The 17,976-nt window shown below is 35.0% G+C and overlaps 1 protein-coding gene and 1 long non-coding RNA gene across 5 annotated transcripts in view; one reads left to right on the top strand and one right to left on the bottom strand.

Moving 5' to 3' along the window:
• Positions 1-8,330, top strand: part of LOC149269804 (uncharacterized) — a 42,487-nt gene extending 34,157 nt beyond the window's left edge. The window contains exons 2-3 of the long non-coding RNA XR_016269171.1: positions 2,629-2,687; positions 5,757-8,330. This is a non-coding gene — a long non-coding RNA (uncharacterized LOC149269804). The remainder of the gene's footprint in view (positions 1-2,628; positions 2,688-5,756) is intronic.
• Positions 2,106-17,976, bottom strand: part of stol (voltage-dependent calcium channel subunit stolid) — a 47,778-nt gene continuing 31,907 nt past the window's right edge. For 3 of the 4 annotated variants that reach the window (XM_018003417.2, XM_089464401.1, XM_089464402.1), the window contains exons 5-17: positions 10,873-11,346; positions 10,532-10,813; positions 9,605-10,312; positions 9,322-9,535; positions 9,049-9,254; positions 8,755-8,972; positions 7,950-7,982; positions 7,646-7,750; positions 7,324-7,585; positions 6,768-7,256; positions 6,547-6,702; positions 6,048-6,204; positions 2,106-5,972 (exon numbers count right to left, since the gene is read on the bottom strand). In XM_018003417.2, the coding sequence (XP_017858906.1) occupies positions 5,779-5,972; positions 6,048-6,204; positions 6,547-6,702; positions 6,768-7,256; positions 7,324-7,585; positions 7,646-7,750; positions 7,950-7,982; positions 8,755-8,972; positions 9,049-9,254; positions 9,322-9,535; positions 9,605-10,312; positions 10,532-10,813; positions 10,873-11,346 (3,498 nt within the window). In that variant the 3' untranslated portion in view covers positions 2,106-5,778. The remainder of the gene's footprint in view (positions 5,973-6,047; positions 6,205-6,546; positions 6,703-6,767; positions 7,257-7,323; positions 7,586-7,645; positions 7,751-7,949; positions 7,983-8,754; positions 8,973-9,048; positions 9,255-9,321; positions 9,536-9,604; positions 10,313-10,531; positions 10,814-10,872; positions 11,347-17,976) is intronic. The other variant, XM_018003418.2, reaches the window with a different exon arrangement.

Genomic DNA, 17,976 nt, shown 5'->3' with positions numbered 1-17,976 from the left:
GTCTGAGGCCTCAATTCCACCTGGCTTGTGCCGCTAAATCTTATCAGCAGGCAGCACAAGTTCATGTTCAAGCGATAAGGGCTGCGTGCTTTAGCTGCGTATTTTAGGTTCTCCTACTCAGCTCACTTGCTATCTCACTCATACATACCCCTTCTTTCTATCTCTCAGTTGTCTGTCTGTGTAGCTTCTTCTCTCTCGCTCGCTCTCCCACTCTCTCGATCAGCCTTTAGCAGGGGAATTTTTCCGGACATGCGGCAAAAGTCTGTGACAAGGCGCATTTGGCACAGATCTTAGATATAAGCTCAATTAGCTTTATTGAGACATAAAAACAGAAATCATGGCATTGGACTATGTTACATGCATGAACGCTTGCCTGATAACAACGTGATTCGGCACACAATCACAAGTATATTAATTATAAATATATACTTGAGTGTGTCACAAGTATATTCATAATAAATATTGTATATACTCGAGTGAGTGGAAGAAAGACGGAGTCTAATCATGCCCATGCTTTCAATTCCAGTTTCTGATTAAGAGTTAGCTGATGTTTCTATAAAGAAGGAAGGATCTGGATGAATTTGTAAATATATTCGTATTTCATAATTATTTCATTATGTAATATATAATATATATTTCAGATAGAAACTTTGATATTACAAACTTAATTAATATTTGTTTCAATTTTACTCCAACTGATGGCTGCACAAATTTGTAAACGTAAACAAAAATAGGATAAGATATGATAAGAATAAGAGAATAGATATACCTTCAAAGTAACAAATATACTATATATATATATAATTAAAACAAAAACTTAGTCGTATATATTTTTAATCAATTTTACCACAGATATTAAGTGGTTACCTTGCCCTAGTTAACCTTCATCGATTATTTTTATACTTTGCCGAATTGAGAATTTCGCCAATGATACGAATATTCCTAGTAGTAGTAATACTAATACATATATACTGATATAATGCCCTATTATATATTATAATATACGAAATAATATATAAAATTTTAATCTTCTAAACTTAAAAAGTAGCATATAATAATTATATACTCGAAAGTAAAAATAACCTATCAATTCATTATGAAACATGTTTTCAGCAGGGACCGCAAATCAGAGTTATGATTTAAAAAAAAAAAAAAAGTGGCTCCGAAGAAGCCCCAAGAAGAGAGGGGAAAACACACATAGGTTATTTTTTACGGCAAATTAAAAAAAAAAAAAAAAAAAAAAAAAAGAATAAACTTTTATTTGCAATTTTTTGTATCGAAATTATTTTTAATTATTACAATAATTTATATGACTAACATAAAAAGTAATTATTACAAATCAATTTTTATATAAAAATCAAATCAATTCTTAAAATACAAATACAAAAATTAAAAATACAAATTAAAAATAAAAGTTATGGCTTAACTTTTATTATACAAATTAAATAGAAATATCTCTTGAAGCAAAGGAGCTATATCATATATTTTTAAATTACTCAAAAAATAATTCCTATTTTTTAATTTTTTGCTATAATTTTCAGTATAAATACAAATCGCAACACAATTTTATTATTTGTAATACTTTTCACTTTATTCTCATTCGTCATGTTTTTCTTTTTTTAATTATCGTTTTACTTTACGCTTTTTATATTAATATTATTAATATTATATTATTTTTTACATATTATAATATAAATCATATTTTTTTCAGTAATCCACCTGTTTCTGTTTTGTTTTTTTTTTTTTTTGTATTAATCTTAAGTTTGTTTTAATTGTGTTATTTAAGTATTACGATTTCACTTGTATTTTCGTTTCATTATAATTAGAGTAATGAGCAATTTTTTATATTAATTAGAATTAATTATTTAAGTATGCATTTTAATCTTAATAGTTAAGTTCTCCAATTCTGATATTTTGTTGTGTTTCTTCTTTATAGTTATTAAACTATTATTAGGTGAAATTCTTTGTAGACTTTTCATACAAAATAACAAAAGCTTTTTGTATATATATATATGTGTGTATGTGTATGTATGTAAGTATGTGTTGTTGTGGGCGCATGTATGTGTGGCGTGTTCGTTGGGTGTCATAAATATATTACATATATCTTCTTTTTTTTTTTTTTGTATGAAAGAAATAAAAAATTCTTTGTTTTCTCTTTGAAGCTGTTCAAAAAATTGAAATCTTTAATGTTCTTTTGGAATATACAGTTAAATATATATTAGATATATATATTTTTTATATATATACTTTAAATGGTTTTACGTTATGCATTAATCATGTAATATTTCAATTTCAGTTTTCAATTCGTGACAAATTTAATGAAACAACAGTTTATCTCACATATTAAAAGTTGTTTTCAAATGCTTTAACAACAATAACAGAATTAATGCATTTCATATGTTTGTTCGTCTTCCATACTTGTTATATATTTATTATTATTTTTGACTGATTTAACTTTCGGAATTTACATATAGAATTTTGCAATAAGTTTTCTAATTATTTTCATTTCCCACTTTAATATGTTATGTATGTATGCGTAGTTGGAAATCCAATTATTTTTTTCGATCTCTTAACATAAAATTTGCAAACAAAGAAAACTAATAAACATAAAATGGATTTTCTTTTTAGGAGAACTTGAAGAATCGGGTTTGATTTGGATTTTCTTTTGGTATGCATGTAGGATATATGTAAGTATATTTTATATAAATGGTTTTCCATATAGAAAGTTGCTTGTATATAGGGTTTATAGAGAGCAAAAGTATGGTATTATAATTATAGCGTTCCGTATTTTGTGTGTCGTATTTTTTGTTTTGGTTATTTTTTTTTTTTTTTTTTTTTTTTTTTGTATTTTGTTTATTTTTATATATAGCAAAAAGCACGATTTCCAAAAAGCAAAAATCGCATTGTCAAAAATTTGATTTAATTCGTAAGTTAATAATGGTAGTTCCTCTTTATCATATACATATACATACATGTATTCATTCCATTTAGACCAATAATGTGTGTAATTCTTGCATTATTCATATCAGTTTATTATGAATATATGTAATATATGGCTTTAGAAAATTATGGACTACACATACAAACATTATTAAATTTCTTTTCTTTGTTTTCTCCTTTATAAAAATAAACAAACATAGAAAATGTTTTTATGTATTTTGCAAAAGTTTTTAATTTTTAATATTTTTTTTTTTTTTTTGTTGATATGGAATTTTTTTAAGTACAAATACATAAATATAGGTACTATATAAGTATTTTATTAGTTCTTTTGTTATTAATTTATTTAGTTTCTTTTGTTTCATTTATGTGAAAGAATTTAAATGCAGTTTTACAGTGAATTACAGAGAGAGATAGAAGAAGGAGAGGGGGAGTAGAGTAATCTGAAGTATATATTTATCTTTGTTTATGGTTAAAAACAAATCATTGTATGCATGCTTTATATTTAAATACGCGCGATTTGGCCTACCAGGTATACTCGTACATTAACTAGTTAAGAATTATAACTCAACACGCGCTGCAAAACTCTCTGCTACAAACATCAGTCAATGTCAATACAATCACACAAACTCATACACACACGCACAGATACACACACACACACACACACACACACACACGCACATCCATATATGCATTCACACATTCACACACACACGCATGCACTGTCAACTGCTCTCACATTACGCATACGCACGGTTGTACAACTCTCTTGCAACATATAAACGAATTTGTTTAACAAACAGCTCTTAACTTTTATCGACTTACAATTTCTATTTAGTATTTTATTTATATATGTTTGTTAATATTACAATTATATATAAATGTGAGTGTGTGTGTGTTGGGCTAATATTTTGTCTAATGCAAAACTCTGCTGTGATTTCATTTGGTTGCTGCTTTAACTTCGTTCGATGTTGCTCGCACATTTACCTTTAGAACCGATCTCAGCTTGTATCTAACTATATTTGTTTAGTTATTTACTATATGCTTAAAACTAAATGTTTAAGAATCGTTCAATTATTTACTTTACTTGATTTTTGTTATATATTATGAATATATTTCTTGTGTTATTTTTTTTTCTTGCTATTTTATGTCAGCTTTTAGCTGGCAGCAAAATGAGCCAAACATTTAAATTCTTTATGCATGGTTAATGATTTTTTTCGTTTTGTTCTATACGTTAAATATTAAATATATATATTTATAGTTAATTAGTAGTTATTAAGTCATAAATTTAATATTTTTGTTGTTTTTTATTTTTGTTTTTGCTTTAAGTATTTGTAATGGAAGACATTTTTTATACAAGTTTAAGACACAGAAAATATTTTTTTTTCATTTTATATGTATGAGTGTGTATATGTGTGTGCTCATGTGAGTATATATATGTATGTTAACATGTGTGTGTGTGTGTGTGTGTGTTGAAAAAGTTGTTTAAATAGTTATTACTTTTGTTTTTCATTTTTGTTTGTTATTTGCTTTAGTAACTGGAACTCAACGTCTTTGCCAAATTAACAACGATATGTGAATTTCTAATTTATTTGAATAAGAAAAACAAAATTATATTAAATTAGTTAATGCTACGCACTCTTCGAATATTTAGTTGGATCTGCTCGAAAGCTCAAAGTAAAATATAAAATAATTCTTGTTTTTTCCTTTGGTTTTGCGATGGCTCTGCGGATTCATTTGCTTATATAATATTTGATACATATATGTATATATATACATACATATGTATGTGTCTAGTCAAAATGATGTTTTGTATAAAAATGTATATAAAATAAATTTCATTTTCTTTTGCAAAACTCATTTGTTACACGCATGCATATATGTTAATTAATTAATTTACTTAATATACATTATACATATACATATATATATATATGTATATATATACATATATGCATGCATGTATTTTATTTTTTTATTATTATTGTATTGCTGTTCAAAATTGGCTGCCATGCATATGTCTTCGATATGAACTGGTTTCGGTTGTTTTCATTTTTCAGTTTTGTTTTGTTTCTTTTTTCTGTTTTGGTATTTCAAGTCTTCTGTTTGTTCAGTGAATATGTTTTAATAATTTTCCTTGTGTTTTGGTTTTTGTTGTTTTTGTTTTGTAAAATACATAATACTCGATATTTGTGCGTACGCAGTTAGTGCAAATCATTAATTTGGTTTACATTTTGGTTTTCTTTTGAATTATTGAATTAAATGTTTTCGGTAGGAATTTTGTTCTTTCAAATACTTTCTTTCACTTGCTATTTACATAAAACTGTCTATGTGATATTTTATTTTTAATTAATTTCGTTTTCCTCTTTGCTAATGAATAATTATTTTATTTTCTTCTTAGTTTTTGGAAAATGGTAAATAAATAAGTAAGGAAATAAGTTTCAATTTCTTGTTCTACAAATATTTGATTTAAATTGTGTTTTAGTTTTGCGTAACTAATATTTAGCTAATAATTACTTTTGTCTAATTGTCAATGGAAATATAGTTTGCTCTTTCATTTACTCTTTTTTTTTTTCTTTGCAAATTATTGTCTACAAACATATAGATATATATAGGTATATATATATATATTAACTTTTTACGCTTTTCAACTGTTTTTGTTTTTATTTTAATTGTTTGGCTTCGCTTTACGTCATTTTGGAATCCATTTGAAATTTCTTGCACTGCTCGTAAAAAAAGCCTTAACATATTCATACTGCTGCTTGTGCTTCGTTTTAATCCCTTTCCTTCTGCTCTTTACCAACTCCTCATTTCAGTTAGCTAGATTTAGTGCACGTATCACGCATTGGCTAGCACAAACGTCACGCTGACCATCAGCAGGTGCGCCGCAACGAGGGAGGCGGACATGTGCAGGAGAGTGCTGCCACGCCCACATTGCTGTATCTCAATCTCTTCGGGATGATAGTTGATGCACTTCTTGGGACGACGACGCGACTCCTGCTCCTGACTCTGGCGACGCGTGCTGCAGGCTCCTATTCATCAATAAATAAATTTAATTAATACATTAACCAGCACCAAATTAAGATAAATCGGAAAACTTGACTCACCCACAATGCCCGACTCTTCCATGGGCTCAATGTCCAACTGCTTGGAGCCACAAGGACACAAAGTGTCCACGACGAGCAATATTAGATTACTATGCGGAATCTTTTGCACACTAAACGGACGTTCACAGCCCGAAACATGGCAATTGGTAAGTTTACCCTGAATAAATTTAGGAATATAATATATAAAGTTAGAACAAATAATGTTTCATACTGAAATTGGACTAACACGACTAAAGAGCTAATGATATTAAAAGAATCGGCACTTAGATATGCCGTTCAACATTAAATATAATGAAAACGAGTGTTGTATAACGCTTAAAGCAGTTCAGCTTAATAATATGGAAATTACTATGAAACTTTAAAGTGCTTACACTTTGCTAAAATATTATCACATAATTGTCATGATTTAGAAATAATGTCATTTAAATGGAATCACATTCCTTAAACACATACATTATACAACTTCAGCCTTCATTGCTAATCTAACCCATAAACTCACCTTGAGTGGATTATTTTGGCCGCCTTGATTCAAGCGTTCCGGTTGCAACATATAAAGATCGGTGCGTAAATCGCAACGGCGCGCATTTTGCGGATCGGGCGCGAATCTGGGGCCGCTGTGTGGCCTATGTTGCTTGGGTGGCGGTGTCGTATATTCCTAAGATACAGAATGGATCAGTATTAGTATATGCATATCAGGCTAGCTAAACTTGAAGCACTCACCACATCAGCTGTGGTAAAGAATTCATCCATTTCTTGATCCACCGGCATGGTGTATTCATTGTCGAAATTCTCTTCATACTCGTCCGAATAGTTATTTTCCACAAAGACTACGTCCTCATTGTCGTATGTCTCATAATCGTCCTGTGGCCAGGCGCGCAACGAGGCCGGCATCAAGGCTAGCCAAGAAGCGCTCAATGCCACCAAGTGCTGCATAATCCAGCTGCCAAATCGATGGGGCTGCACATTGCCACCAGCTGCCGTATAGGGATTATCCGAGTCGGAGCAAACGCCTTGATAATCATTGACTGTAACGCGCTTGTATATGCGATCCTGTACTAGTGAATCCATAATGGTGCCATCGATTTGCCCAAAGAATTTGCCCGTATGCTCCATTTCCTCAGAGATGATCACAAAGCCACTATTGTCGAGCACATAACAATCGAGATTGTCCGAGGCACAGGTACGCTTACAGCCCGTCATGCCAGTGCACTGCGAATGCAGATTGAGATTATTAATAGTCTACATCCATTTGACAGAGTTAAACAAGTTGCCTTACAGCTGAGGTTATATTGATGAAGTGCTTGGCCAGAGAATCGTGCTGAAACTGCAGACCCACAACCCCGGCGGGTGCCTTGTGTCCGCGATGCTCCACGAATATGGCGTGCGAGGCGGTGACCAGAGTCGCATTCGATTTGATGGCATAGCCCGAACCAAAGGGCACGCTGTAGACAAAGCTGTCCGGTTCCACAGTGTGCTGATCGACGGCTCGCTTATACCACGACGAGTCCATGGCGCGCACATTGTCCTCGCTGAAGTGACTGTAAACAGGAAGTAGAGATGAGCTACGTTACAATATTTGATTACTCTGATCTACTTACGGCTCTGGCGTATCCTCGGGTCTCTTGATATGATCGATCCAGCGCAAGAGACCCGATCGTGTCGCCACAAAGGATGTTGCCACCACGAACTTCTGATAGCCTTGCCTGCATTGCAAAAAGATAACCAAACATATATTAGAAAACAAATATGGATAGTTCGATCGGCTACAACTAGCGACTGCAGAGCTATACATCATTTCAACAGGGATTAAGGCTCCGAGCGTTTTCCTTGTGCTGGTTCCTCAAAGCGTTTGCATTTCTCAATAACTACGTGACTTGATTTGATTAAACACTTTTCATTTACCTCTTCAAAATTGCCATCAATGTGGCGATTGGACTAAAAGTTTATTTTTTATTTTTTTGGTTTTTTTTTTTTTTTTGCATAAATTGTGCATTAAAATTATGTTATAAATTGCATTGTAAATTAAAGTTATAAAATTATTGATGTATTGCGGAAAGAATATAGATATATTTTTAATTATATTTGATTATAAAGAGAAAAGTTTTGGTGGATGCAATCGAAAATATTTGCATTTCAGAAAATAGAGTGGGGGAAATATATGCAAGAGAAAATTTTTGTTGTGCTTTAGTGTTTGAAAATAAGTTTTTAAAGAATCTCTACAAAATTTAAAGTATTCAAAAATATAATGCAACCCAAATTTAAGTTTTAGTCCAAATAAATAAATTACAATGAGCCAGAACTGTTAAGTATTTTAAACAGCTTAAACAAAATACTTAACCAATATTTAAAACGTTTAACAATAAAAAAACAACTTTTTAATTTTAAAATTCTAATTTTAAAAATGTTGATATATTTTTCAACTATTAACCCATAACGGAAAAAGAAATACAAAAATAAACCACAAATTTGTTGAAAAAATAAAAAGTTTTTAAAATAATAACAATCCAAATAATAAAAAATTTTTTTAAGTAATTAAATATTTCTATAACAAAAAATTAGTGAATTTAATTAAACAATAAAAAAATAAATAAATAATTTATAAAAATAATAACATATTTTTTTTATAAATGTGCTTTCACTACAAAAAACAAAATAAATAATAATAGTAACGAAAATAAAATCATAGACAAATATAAGCAGAACTCACTGTTTATCCTCCTTGCCATTGGAAGTGCTCGTCGTATTCCTGTCTAGACCATCGGTGACCATTGCATCGCGCACCAAGCTCTGAATGAGGGTTCGATCGCAGTAGTAGGGCTCCGCCTTGCGAGAACCTTGCACATTCAGATGCTGCGCACCAAAGTGGGCAGCACTCGGCGAGGTGCCGTGCAGGTTATGATGTGGCTGCGGCGACTTGGGTCGCACCTAAACAAGAGAGAAAATTAGATATAAATATAGGAATACAAACAGTATATAGTCGCATCGAGCTGGGATAGCTTACCGACATCCACTTCCAACCAGGGCGTCCGGCGCGTGCCAGAAAGTGCAATACCTGCTCCTCTGGCGACCCGAAGCTGGGCTCTTGATCGCGCGACGTATACTCGCCGGAGCTCTCACGCTCCTTCTCCAAATCGCTGACACTATTGTATTCGCAGTAGACCCAATCGGGATGTACGCGCCAATTGTCGCCCTTAAAGTATTCGGTAACTAAAAGGGAGAAGGGGAGATAAGTTAATCAAAGGGAAATAATAGCTGTGTATGGATTTATGCATACCATTGTTACGCGAGTGCCTAATCTCCTGTTGGGAGACCAACTCATGGCTGCCATACTTTTCGGGCAATACAATAGCTAGCGTAAAGGGCGTATCCTCGATGGGTCCATAGAAATAGCGATGGGTGCGCGTGGAGACGCGCTTCGACTCATCGTAATGGTTGAGCACTGTGAACTCTGTTTCACCCTCCTTGGGGCGAATCATGTCACCGCGCATCTACAAAGCAAAAAGAAATTAATTCGGTGATTACACTAGGTCTTCATTTAAAATTATTATATAATTTACCTCATTGAGCAGATTTTTGTTAATTTCGACCAACTCGTGATCGTTGCCAATTTCCGTTTCCGGCAGTTCCAACTCCGTAATGTCGACGGACGCGTATTTGGGTCGCAGCTGATCGATATACTGATTACCATCGCTCAGGGGTCGCAGATCGGGATGGTACAGCACACGCCCATTGTTATCGACGATAAACGAATATCCATTCGGTCCCAGCTTGTGCTGTGGTATCATCTTTCGTATCTCCTCAATGGGCACATCGGTGCCCACCACACCCAACAGATTTGCCACGCGCACCGAATGGTTTCGTCTATCGAAGACCGGAGTTGAAACTGTCGTCACTAAACGTCGCTGATACTCCGAATCTCTGCCCAGTCCACCAGATTTCCCAGCCACAAAGACAGGACTCCAGTGCACCGGATGATCCGCCTGGTACATTATCATGGGTCGCGCCATCACCAGCGCATAGTCAATCACCTTTCGTCGCGCCTCCTCGTAGTCATTGATTTGCACGAAGAATCCCTTGTTGGAGCACGCCATCTCATGCAAATTACTGCGACTGCCCGAATCACTGCCAATCAGGTATGTAAATATCCTGACGGGCATATGGGGCCAATTGTACTGCTTGATGATCTCCTTGTGCGATTCCGAAGTGCTCTCCGTAATCAGCATGATGGCCTGATTACATTGGCTGCCCGCTCCAGATTGATTATACTGTGAATACGAGAAGGATTATGTCACTAGATGATATGTCTGATAAGAAAATATCCTATGATTAATCTCTCATTTATATACATGTATATAACTAGAGAATCGATGTCCTGAATCTAGCTATATCTAATCAGTTTAAAATAGTTGATCTGGACATCTTTATCTACTTTTGTTCTATCTCTTCCATTAGATCACTCGCCATTCCATCCCTTCTCTCCTTACCTTATGCAGCAGACTGAAGGCATATTCCAGGCCCGCCGTAAAGTTCGCCGTATCCTGCAGCTTTACAGCTTTAACGGCCGACTTTATTTCCTGAATATTATCGGGCGTGGCGCGCACCATGCGATCCTTGAAGCAGGGCACAGGTGTCTTGACCACCTCCGAGAAGGTTATCAAGTTCACGTAGTCATCCTCGCCGAGTGTGTCCAGTATATTGAAAGCCGTAGCCGTGGCCAGATCAAACGATTTCTCCGACATGCTTGACGAGGCATCCAGCAGAATCATCTGAGCAGAAATTAAATATTAATCATGGAATAATTTTGTGTTTGATGCAAATCACTTACAATATCCTTGGGCGAGGATGCGGCCTGCACGAACCAGTTGTGTGTGCGAAAATCATGGATTAGCTTGCTGCCCTTGGAGCCCTCCGGTGGCCAGGCAGTGCCTGGGAAGCGTCGCAGGAAGCCCGAAGACGAGCCAAAGTATTGCCAGGACAATGCCGGATCTCGCTCCAAGTTATTCTGGAAGAGTGGATCCAAATGGGCGCTCCACTGCAATGCCGACTTCACGTCCGTCTCATCCAAATCGACGCCGTGCGGCACCAGAATCGAGCTTAGACTGAGATTTACCGGCAGACGCTCGAAGCGACGCATGAATCGTATGTCCATGTGACGCGCTCCGTCCGCCAATTTGCCATCGGCATTATACTCATTGATGCGCCTTGCATCGTAATGCTGCTGACTCAATTGCCCAGAATCTGAGTTGCTCTGACCATCCAATTCGGAGAGCGCCGCCTGCTCAGCCGAGTCCATCAAGCGCTGCAAGTAAACCAAATAGATGGCCGTTAATTTCACTGTCTATCTCTTCTCCTCACTCTCTCTCTGTATTTCTCGCTCTCTCTCTCTCTCTCTCTCTCTCAATCTATACTTTTCCACACGTTCATCAATCTGTTTAATTTGGCCCAACGAAAGTTTTTCAGCTTTACTTTGTGCAATTTATTCCCTAGAGGGCGCCTTAAATTGCACAAAGCGCTCGCAGTTCGATGAGCAGAGTTTACTTTTCTTCCCTCTCACTCTCTCGTTCTCTCTTTCACTTGCAGCTTGTCTCTCATTGAAAACTCTACTTACACAACTTTGTGCTCTCCATATTAATATACATATATACACGTGTGTGAGTGTATGTGTGTGCAGTGTAAGCAATTCAAAGTTCTTCGGATATTCGTCTGAATAATTCTCTAGTGCACAGTGTAAAATCCGTTTCAATTATTTATAATAATCATATATGGCTAGATCACCTAATAGTAATAATTTTATAAATTTTATTTATTTTGCAAATCAGAAAATATATTCTCTATTAAAGTTGCTGAAACTATTTTTGTTTTTGTCTAATTGTCCATCAATTTCTCTCTGTTTCTCTCGCTGATTATCTCTGTGTTCTTTTCAACTAAAAATTAACTTATAAAATGCCCTTTTGCTTAAGCTTTTTTCATTGCATTTTCAAGCAGTTGTCAACCACTGTGCGTTGTCTGAAGTCGAAGCAGCTTTTGCAACTTGGTGCACAAATTATTTTCACAAGTTTAACTTAGCTCTGTGTATGTATGTGTATGTGTGTGTGTGGGTATTTTCATAAGAAACAAACAAGAACTTTAGCTGCAGTGAAATTAGACTCGACTAGGATGAGGGCCAGGACGAACACCAGCAGCAGTAGCCAAAGTAGGCTGCGGATCAAGCAAAATGCAGGCTAACAAACACCTGCAGTCATAGACATTGGGCTAAAAACAGATGTTTGTAGTGGGAGGAGGGCAGCTCGTTCTCTACTAAACAAAAACAACAAAGACGCCGACTGCTTTTTACTTGGCTGGCTGCATCTGGAAGATGGAAGATGCTGCAGCTGCCAAGGACTCTAAGCAGCAAGGAGCTTCTGTGCAGTATGTGGGTGCATTTAAATAGTTCAAATATTCCTCTTTTTAGACTTTGAGCTACACTGCGAAAAACATACCTAGTTAAACTAATCTTAAAACGGAAATTTCAAAATTATACTAATTACACGTCTTTTAATGGATGATATGGATGAAAAATATATGAATATTAAATGAATTACATATTTAAATATGATACCTATGATCCTTTAATGGTCAAAGGTGCTCTCATTTCGATACCTTCAAGTATTTCCCTTATTTGCACTCATATGCTTAGCAAAGCAATTTCCATTAATCGCCTTAACCACACTTTCCACATCGAGCGCTTCAGTAAAAGCAATCTCGAAAAGAAGTAAAGAGAGTAAAAGCAGATAAGAACAACAAGGCCAAAAGCTGGCAAAAAAGACAGTGGAACTTAGCGTTGGGTCATTACGCGCTCAAATGGCACAAAGTAGCGCGTAAATACATGTAAACATAAGTATGTATATATGTACGTGCGCACATGAATACTCATATACACATCTGCTGAACGGTATTTGGCAATTGTCTGTAGTATGCAGTCAATGCTTGCATACCTACACACATACATTATATGGACCTATAAAATTATTTATTAAAAAATTAACTTACTTTTTAACAAATACTTTATAGATTTTAATGTACGTGAAGTCAGGCAGCGAAATATATGTATGTACGCAATAAATATTAAGTAGATATGTATATATTCCAAATTGTGGAGCCCAGGTACTCTCTCAGCTCAGAGCCAGCACTAATACAATGAAAACTTGGATCAGTCGCTCACTAACACAAAATGGCCTCTATCATTAGACCAATGCGCGCTTTCGATATACGCTCTCGATAGCTTACACTCTCTCAGCTCACGGCTGTTTGGATTCAAGCTGCTCTCCATATATTTTGTGGATTCTGTTTGAGCTTCTACACTCACAAATGTGTGTGTGTAACACACTCTGTTAACTAACAGAGTTATATAATTTCAGCTCTTTTACGCACATGCAAATATTATCCTCCCCTTTACGATCCACTCTTTTGTAAGAGAAGAAGTTACAAAGTAAACAATTAAAATGAGTGCATTAAGTTGTTACTGTTGCATCCAACATTCTTTTTCTTGATATAGAGGGAGAGGAAGGCACAACTTTCATTGCATAAACTTTGTCGTAGTTTAGGCGTAAATTTATTTGAAGTCTTCAAGTTTGGCAAAGGTGTTGACTATCAGCTAGTTGAATCATTAAAAAATAAACTCAAAGGAATTCAAAATTGAGTTTCAAGTGGAAAATTGAGAGTGAAAAAAGTCAAAAGGCAAAAATAAAATAAAAAATAAAAAAAAATCAATTTGATAAGTCGTTTAAAAAGTTTCAACTTCAATAAAAAGAGCTGAAAAGTGGACGAAAAAAAGTTTATGTGGAATCTCTGAAGCATTGAATAGTGCTTTGAGCATAACTGAGATAGTGAGTGTAAAAGAGAAACAGAGTGACGGAGAGGGAGCTAAAAGACAAAAAGAAAAGACAGAACGACTGTTCAACGTAACGCATTAATATTATTTAATTCTAATTGTGAATTGGCTCGTAAACGTTTTATTGAGATTTTTATATGTATTTTGAAATCCGTCTATATCATTCCTCCATCGTTTCCACTGTTTCGTTTTATTATATCTTATCTGTGCTTCATTTATAAGCGTTTCACCGGCTACTGAAAAGTGCGACTTTCCCAACCTTTATTAGGTTTATTTATAATAAAATTGAAAACTTTTCGACTAAACTTTTTTCGCAACATAACAAGAATATGTCGAATAGTGGCAAAACATGTGTATTCATAATTCGTCAGACATGTCCAGGATAACAACAACTTAACAAAAATAGTGTCAGACGACAAAAAAAAACATGCTTAACAAATTTGTCTTTTTGCTTTTACAATTTTATGCACTTATAACGCGAGATAGAAACATTTTTGCTAAGGTCGAGGTTGTTCTACAGAAAAGGATTGACTAGGCATACCCTGTACTCATTGATATGAATACGAAAAAATAACTACCAAGTTACATCTTAAATACATTTTGAATATTTAAAAAAAAATAAAATAGTTTTTAAAGGGCTGTAATAAATCAAAAGTTTGTTAAAGAATATAAATAATAGAAAAAATAAAAATACATAAAAATAAATAATAAAATATTTATAATAAAAATGTTTTTACAAATTATAAATATTGTACTTTAGAAGTTTCTTACAACTAAACTGCAACGGTTTTTACAGGGTATTCAACCAGTCAGTTGTGATCCGATTAAGGTACTAGCATTTTTTTTTATTGAGCAGCAGTTGCAGCTGCTGTCTGTCCGCCCGTTCGCCCGTCCAGCGGTCCCGAAGGCAGCTGTCGACATCTTAACATTCAAAAGCCAACAATGACAGCAGCAAAGGCGACTCGACTCGACTCGACTCGAATGTCAAAGCGCAGACGGAATTAGCAAAAAAGCAAAATGCAGCCACTTGCACGCAAGACATATGAAAAAGAGACAGGGAGAGGGAGGCACAAAGAGAGAGAGAGAGGACGAGAAGAAGAGAGGCAAAGCGCCGGTTGGCTAAAGAAAAGTGCGTGGCAAGTACTTGGGCGTTGGCTACAGCCAGCTGTGGCAGCAGCTGCAGCCTGAAAGTATGCAACACGAATGAAAACAGCAAACAGAGAGAGAGAGAGAGAGTTCACATTGACCATTTGCCAAGTCAACTGGCTGTCGGTGGCGTATGAGTGATATTTTTTTCACTTCTACTTGGCCTATACTCTAGCCGCTGATCGTTTAACCATATTGTATATTTTTATATATGTATTTATATATGCTTTTAAACAATATTTTAATTTATTTTAAAAAATTATTTTAAATATATATAAATGAAATATTTCTAACTATAAACTCTAATTCTAAAAATAAATAAAAGTTAATTTAAATTATAATTAAATTTTTAAATATATTTTCAGTTAAGTTTTCATATAGAATTCTCTTAATTTTAATTCAAACGTTGCTTTAATTACTTTCCTGAATAACAAACTACATATATAAGATATGGGTCAATTCACCCTTAGGTACAGTTTTTATAGTTCACTTAAATTTGTAAATGTTTTCTTTATATACATACATACAGCCAGTCAAACATAAGTGGACATATGTACATATATTTACATTCCCTTCGTTGCTTAGCAATATATTTTCCGTTTGAGTGCATGTGCCAAATGCTGAGGCAATAACTTGTTCAAGAAATTTATATTAGCTTCCACATTTTATTTGATTTTTTTTTTCTTTAGTCAAAGATTTGTTAAATATTTGCGTCTTTGGCAGAGCTTATGCCAACTTATTGGACTCGACTGTAAATGGGAAGTGGGCAATAAGGAGAATGTGCACTGCGACTTGTGACTCTTTTGACTGCAGTTGTTAAGCAGAGAATCAGACAGAATGGCAAGAACGACAGGCAAGCGAATATCAACTCCACACCTGGCAGCACACCTGTCGCAAGACACCCCCGCTGGCTGACTGTTTGCCTGGTGTAACGACTATTACAGACTCTACTGCACACGTCCACAAAGACACTCTCGTCTCTGCCGCTCTCCGTCTCTCAACCACTCTTCCACTCTCTATCTCTCACATTCACAGTTGATGTGGTTTACTTTAAGGATTATTAACGCATTTGGCTGTGGCGACTGCTTTTATGCATTGCCAGCAATGTGGATGCTTATCTAGTTCTCTACTTTTTCTCCCCATTTTTGTCTTTTTATTTTTTGTGTGTTTGCTTTAAGTCTGGACAACTTGCGCTGTGGTTTTTCCAGCTTATACAATGAAAATAAGTTTCACACTGCTTTCATTTTGACCAAGGTGAATTGCAAAGTTCACCTGTTATGTCTTATTTTCAGTTCATTTATAAACTTATTTTTTTCAATCTGGCAGGTATTTTAAGAGCATTTCAATCTGTTAATCATATGCTGATAAATGGGATTAACTTAAAATGTTAAGTTTACATTGCGCTGTTAAATTACTTCACTGTATTTCTTATTTCAGTCTGCTCTCTATTGACCTGTTTAGCTTGAAGGGCACTGCTAATATCATACTGCGCCCACTACTTCACTCTTTGCTTATTGCTCTACACCTCAACTTCAAATTAACTAGCATTGCATTACATTCCAATATGATCTGTTAGCTTACATTGCAATGGTACCTGTTTATTATTGCCTTACATTTACATATTTCATGCATATATGCACATATGCGCATACATATATAGACGAATGCAATATCGTTCAATTTATATATAATAAACACAAAATAAGCCAATTAAACTTGAATGTGCCAACATTTTCTGGCTGCTTGCCTGGCAAGTGGACCATGAGGGATACTTAAACGTCCAAGCATAACCACGCCCACGTCCACACCCACATGTACCTGCATATACATTCATATATATGTATGTACATATTTTAAATCAACAACAAACACATCAAAATTGCAGCGAGACAAATGTCAACTTATCAGAAGGGAGTGAAAGAGACGGACGAGCGAATGCTTTTAGTGTGAAGACATTTCTTTTTTCTACATGTTTCTATTTAAGAAATGCAGGCGACGAGCTAGAAGAGCTTTTCAATACAAGCTCAATAGAGAAGCCCAACAAGAACGAGCTAGCGAGAGAGTCACACACACACACACATATTCAATCCTTTTTGGTCCGCACTCAAACCTCCCACAATGTCAACGTCAAAGTGCAAGTGGCATTATAGCAAAGGAGTCAACAACAACAACGGCAACAACGATAGCAACACCAACAACAACAAGCATGATGACGAGCAGCCAAGCAGCAGAGCAGCAGCAGCGAGACGCAACAGAAAGCTGTGAGAAGCAGAGTCAGAGAATGACAGCCAACAAGCGGCTGAGAGTTTGAGTGAGAGTTCTGCCCACAGAGGGCGTCTCATTTAACAGAAAAGCAAAGAAAAAAGATAACATTATTAAACTAAAGACTGTAAAATACCCTGCAAAGGAAAACACATCAAATAAAAATTGAGGTCAAGAAGAATATATAAAACAAAAAACAAAATTAAGAAAACAAAAAAAATAAATAAATAAATAAAATACACGAAATAAATAAAAATATCAATTAAATCCACTTAAGGTACATTTTCTGAGTTCATGCCTTATATACCTCTTTGTTTTATTTCTGAATAGAGCATGATGGGAAAAAAACTGTAAAAGCATTGGCCATTAAATGCAATTTTAAAGTCAATTTAAACTTCGAACTTAACGCAAATAAAGCCTGTCAGCGACAGCAAGCTCTCTCCCTCTCGCTCCGACACTCATTCACTCAGCAACTATTAGCGTGTGTGGGTGAGGGGAAAGAGAGGGTAACTGCGGTTGCTCTCCACTCTCTCTCTCTCTCTCCCTCTCTCTCTCTCTCTCTAACACTCTGTTGCTAAACTATAACGGGCATATTGATAGCGCGCCGAGAAATTGAATTAGCAGCATTCACCACGTTGGCCACCACATCAA

Source organism: Drosophila arizonae, chromosome 3 (assembly GCF_054131065.1).
Source record: "Drosophila arizonae isolate 15081-1271.41 chromosome 3, UAZ_ARI_1.0, whole genome shotgun sequence".
Lineage (NCBI taxonomy): Eukaryota > Metazoa > Arthropoda > Insecta > Diptera > Drosophilidae > Drosophila > Drosophila arizonae.
This window is presented reverse-complemented; position numbering and strand designations above follow the sequence as displayed.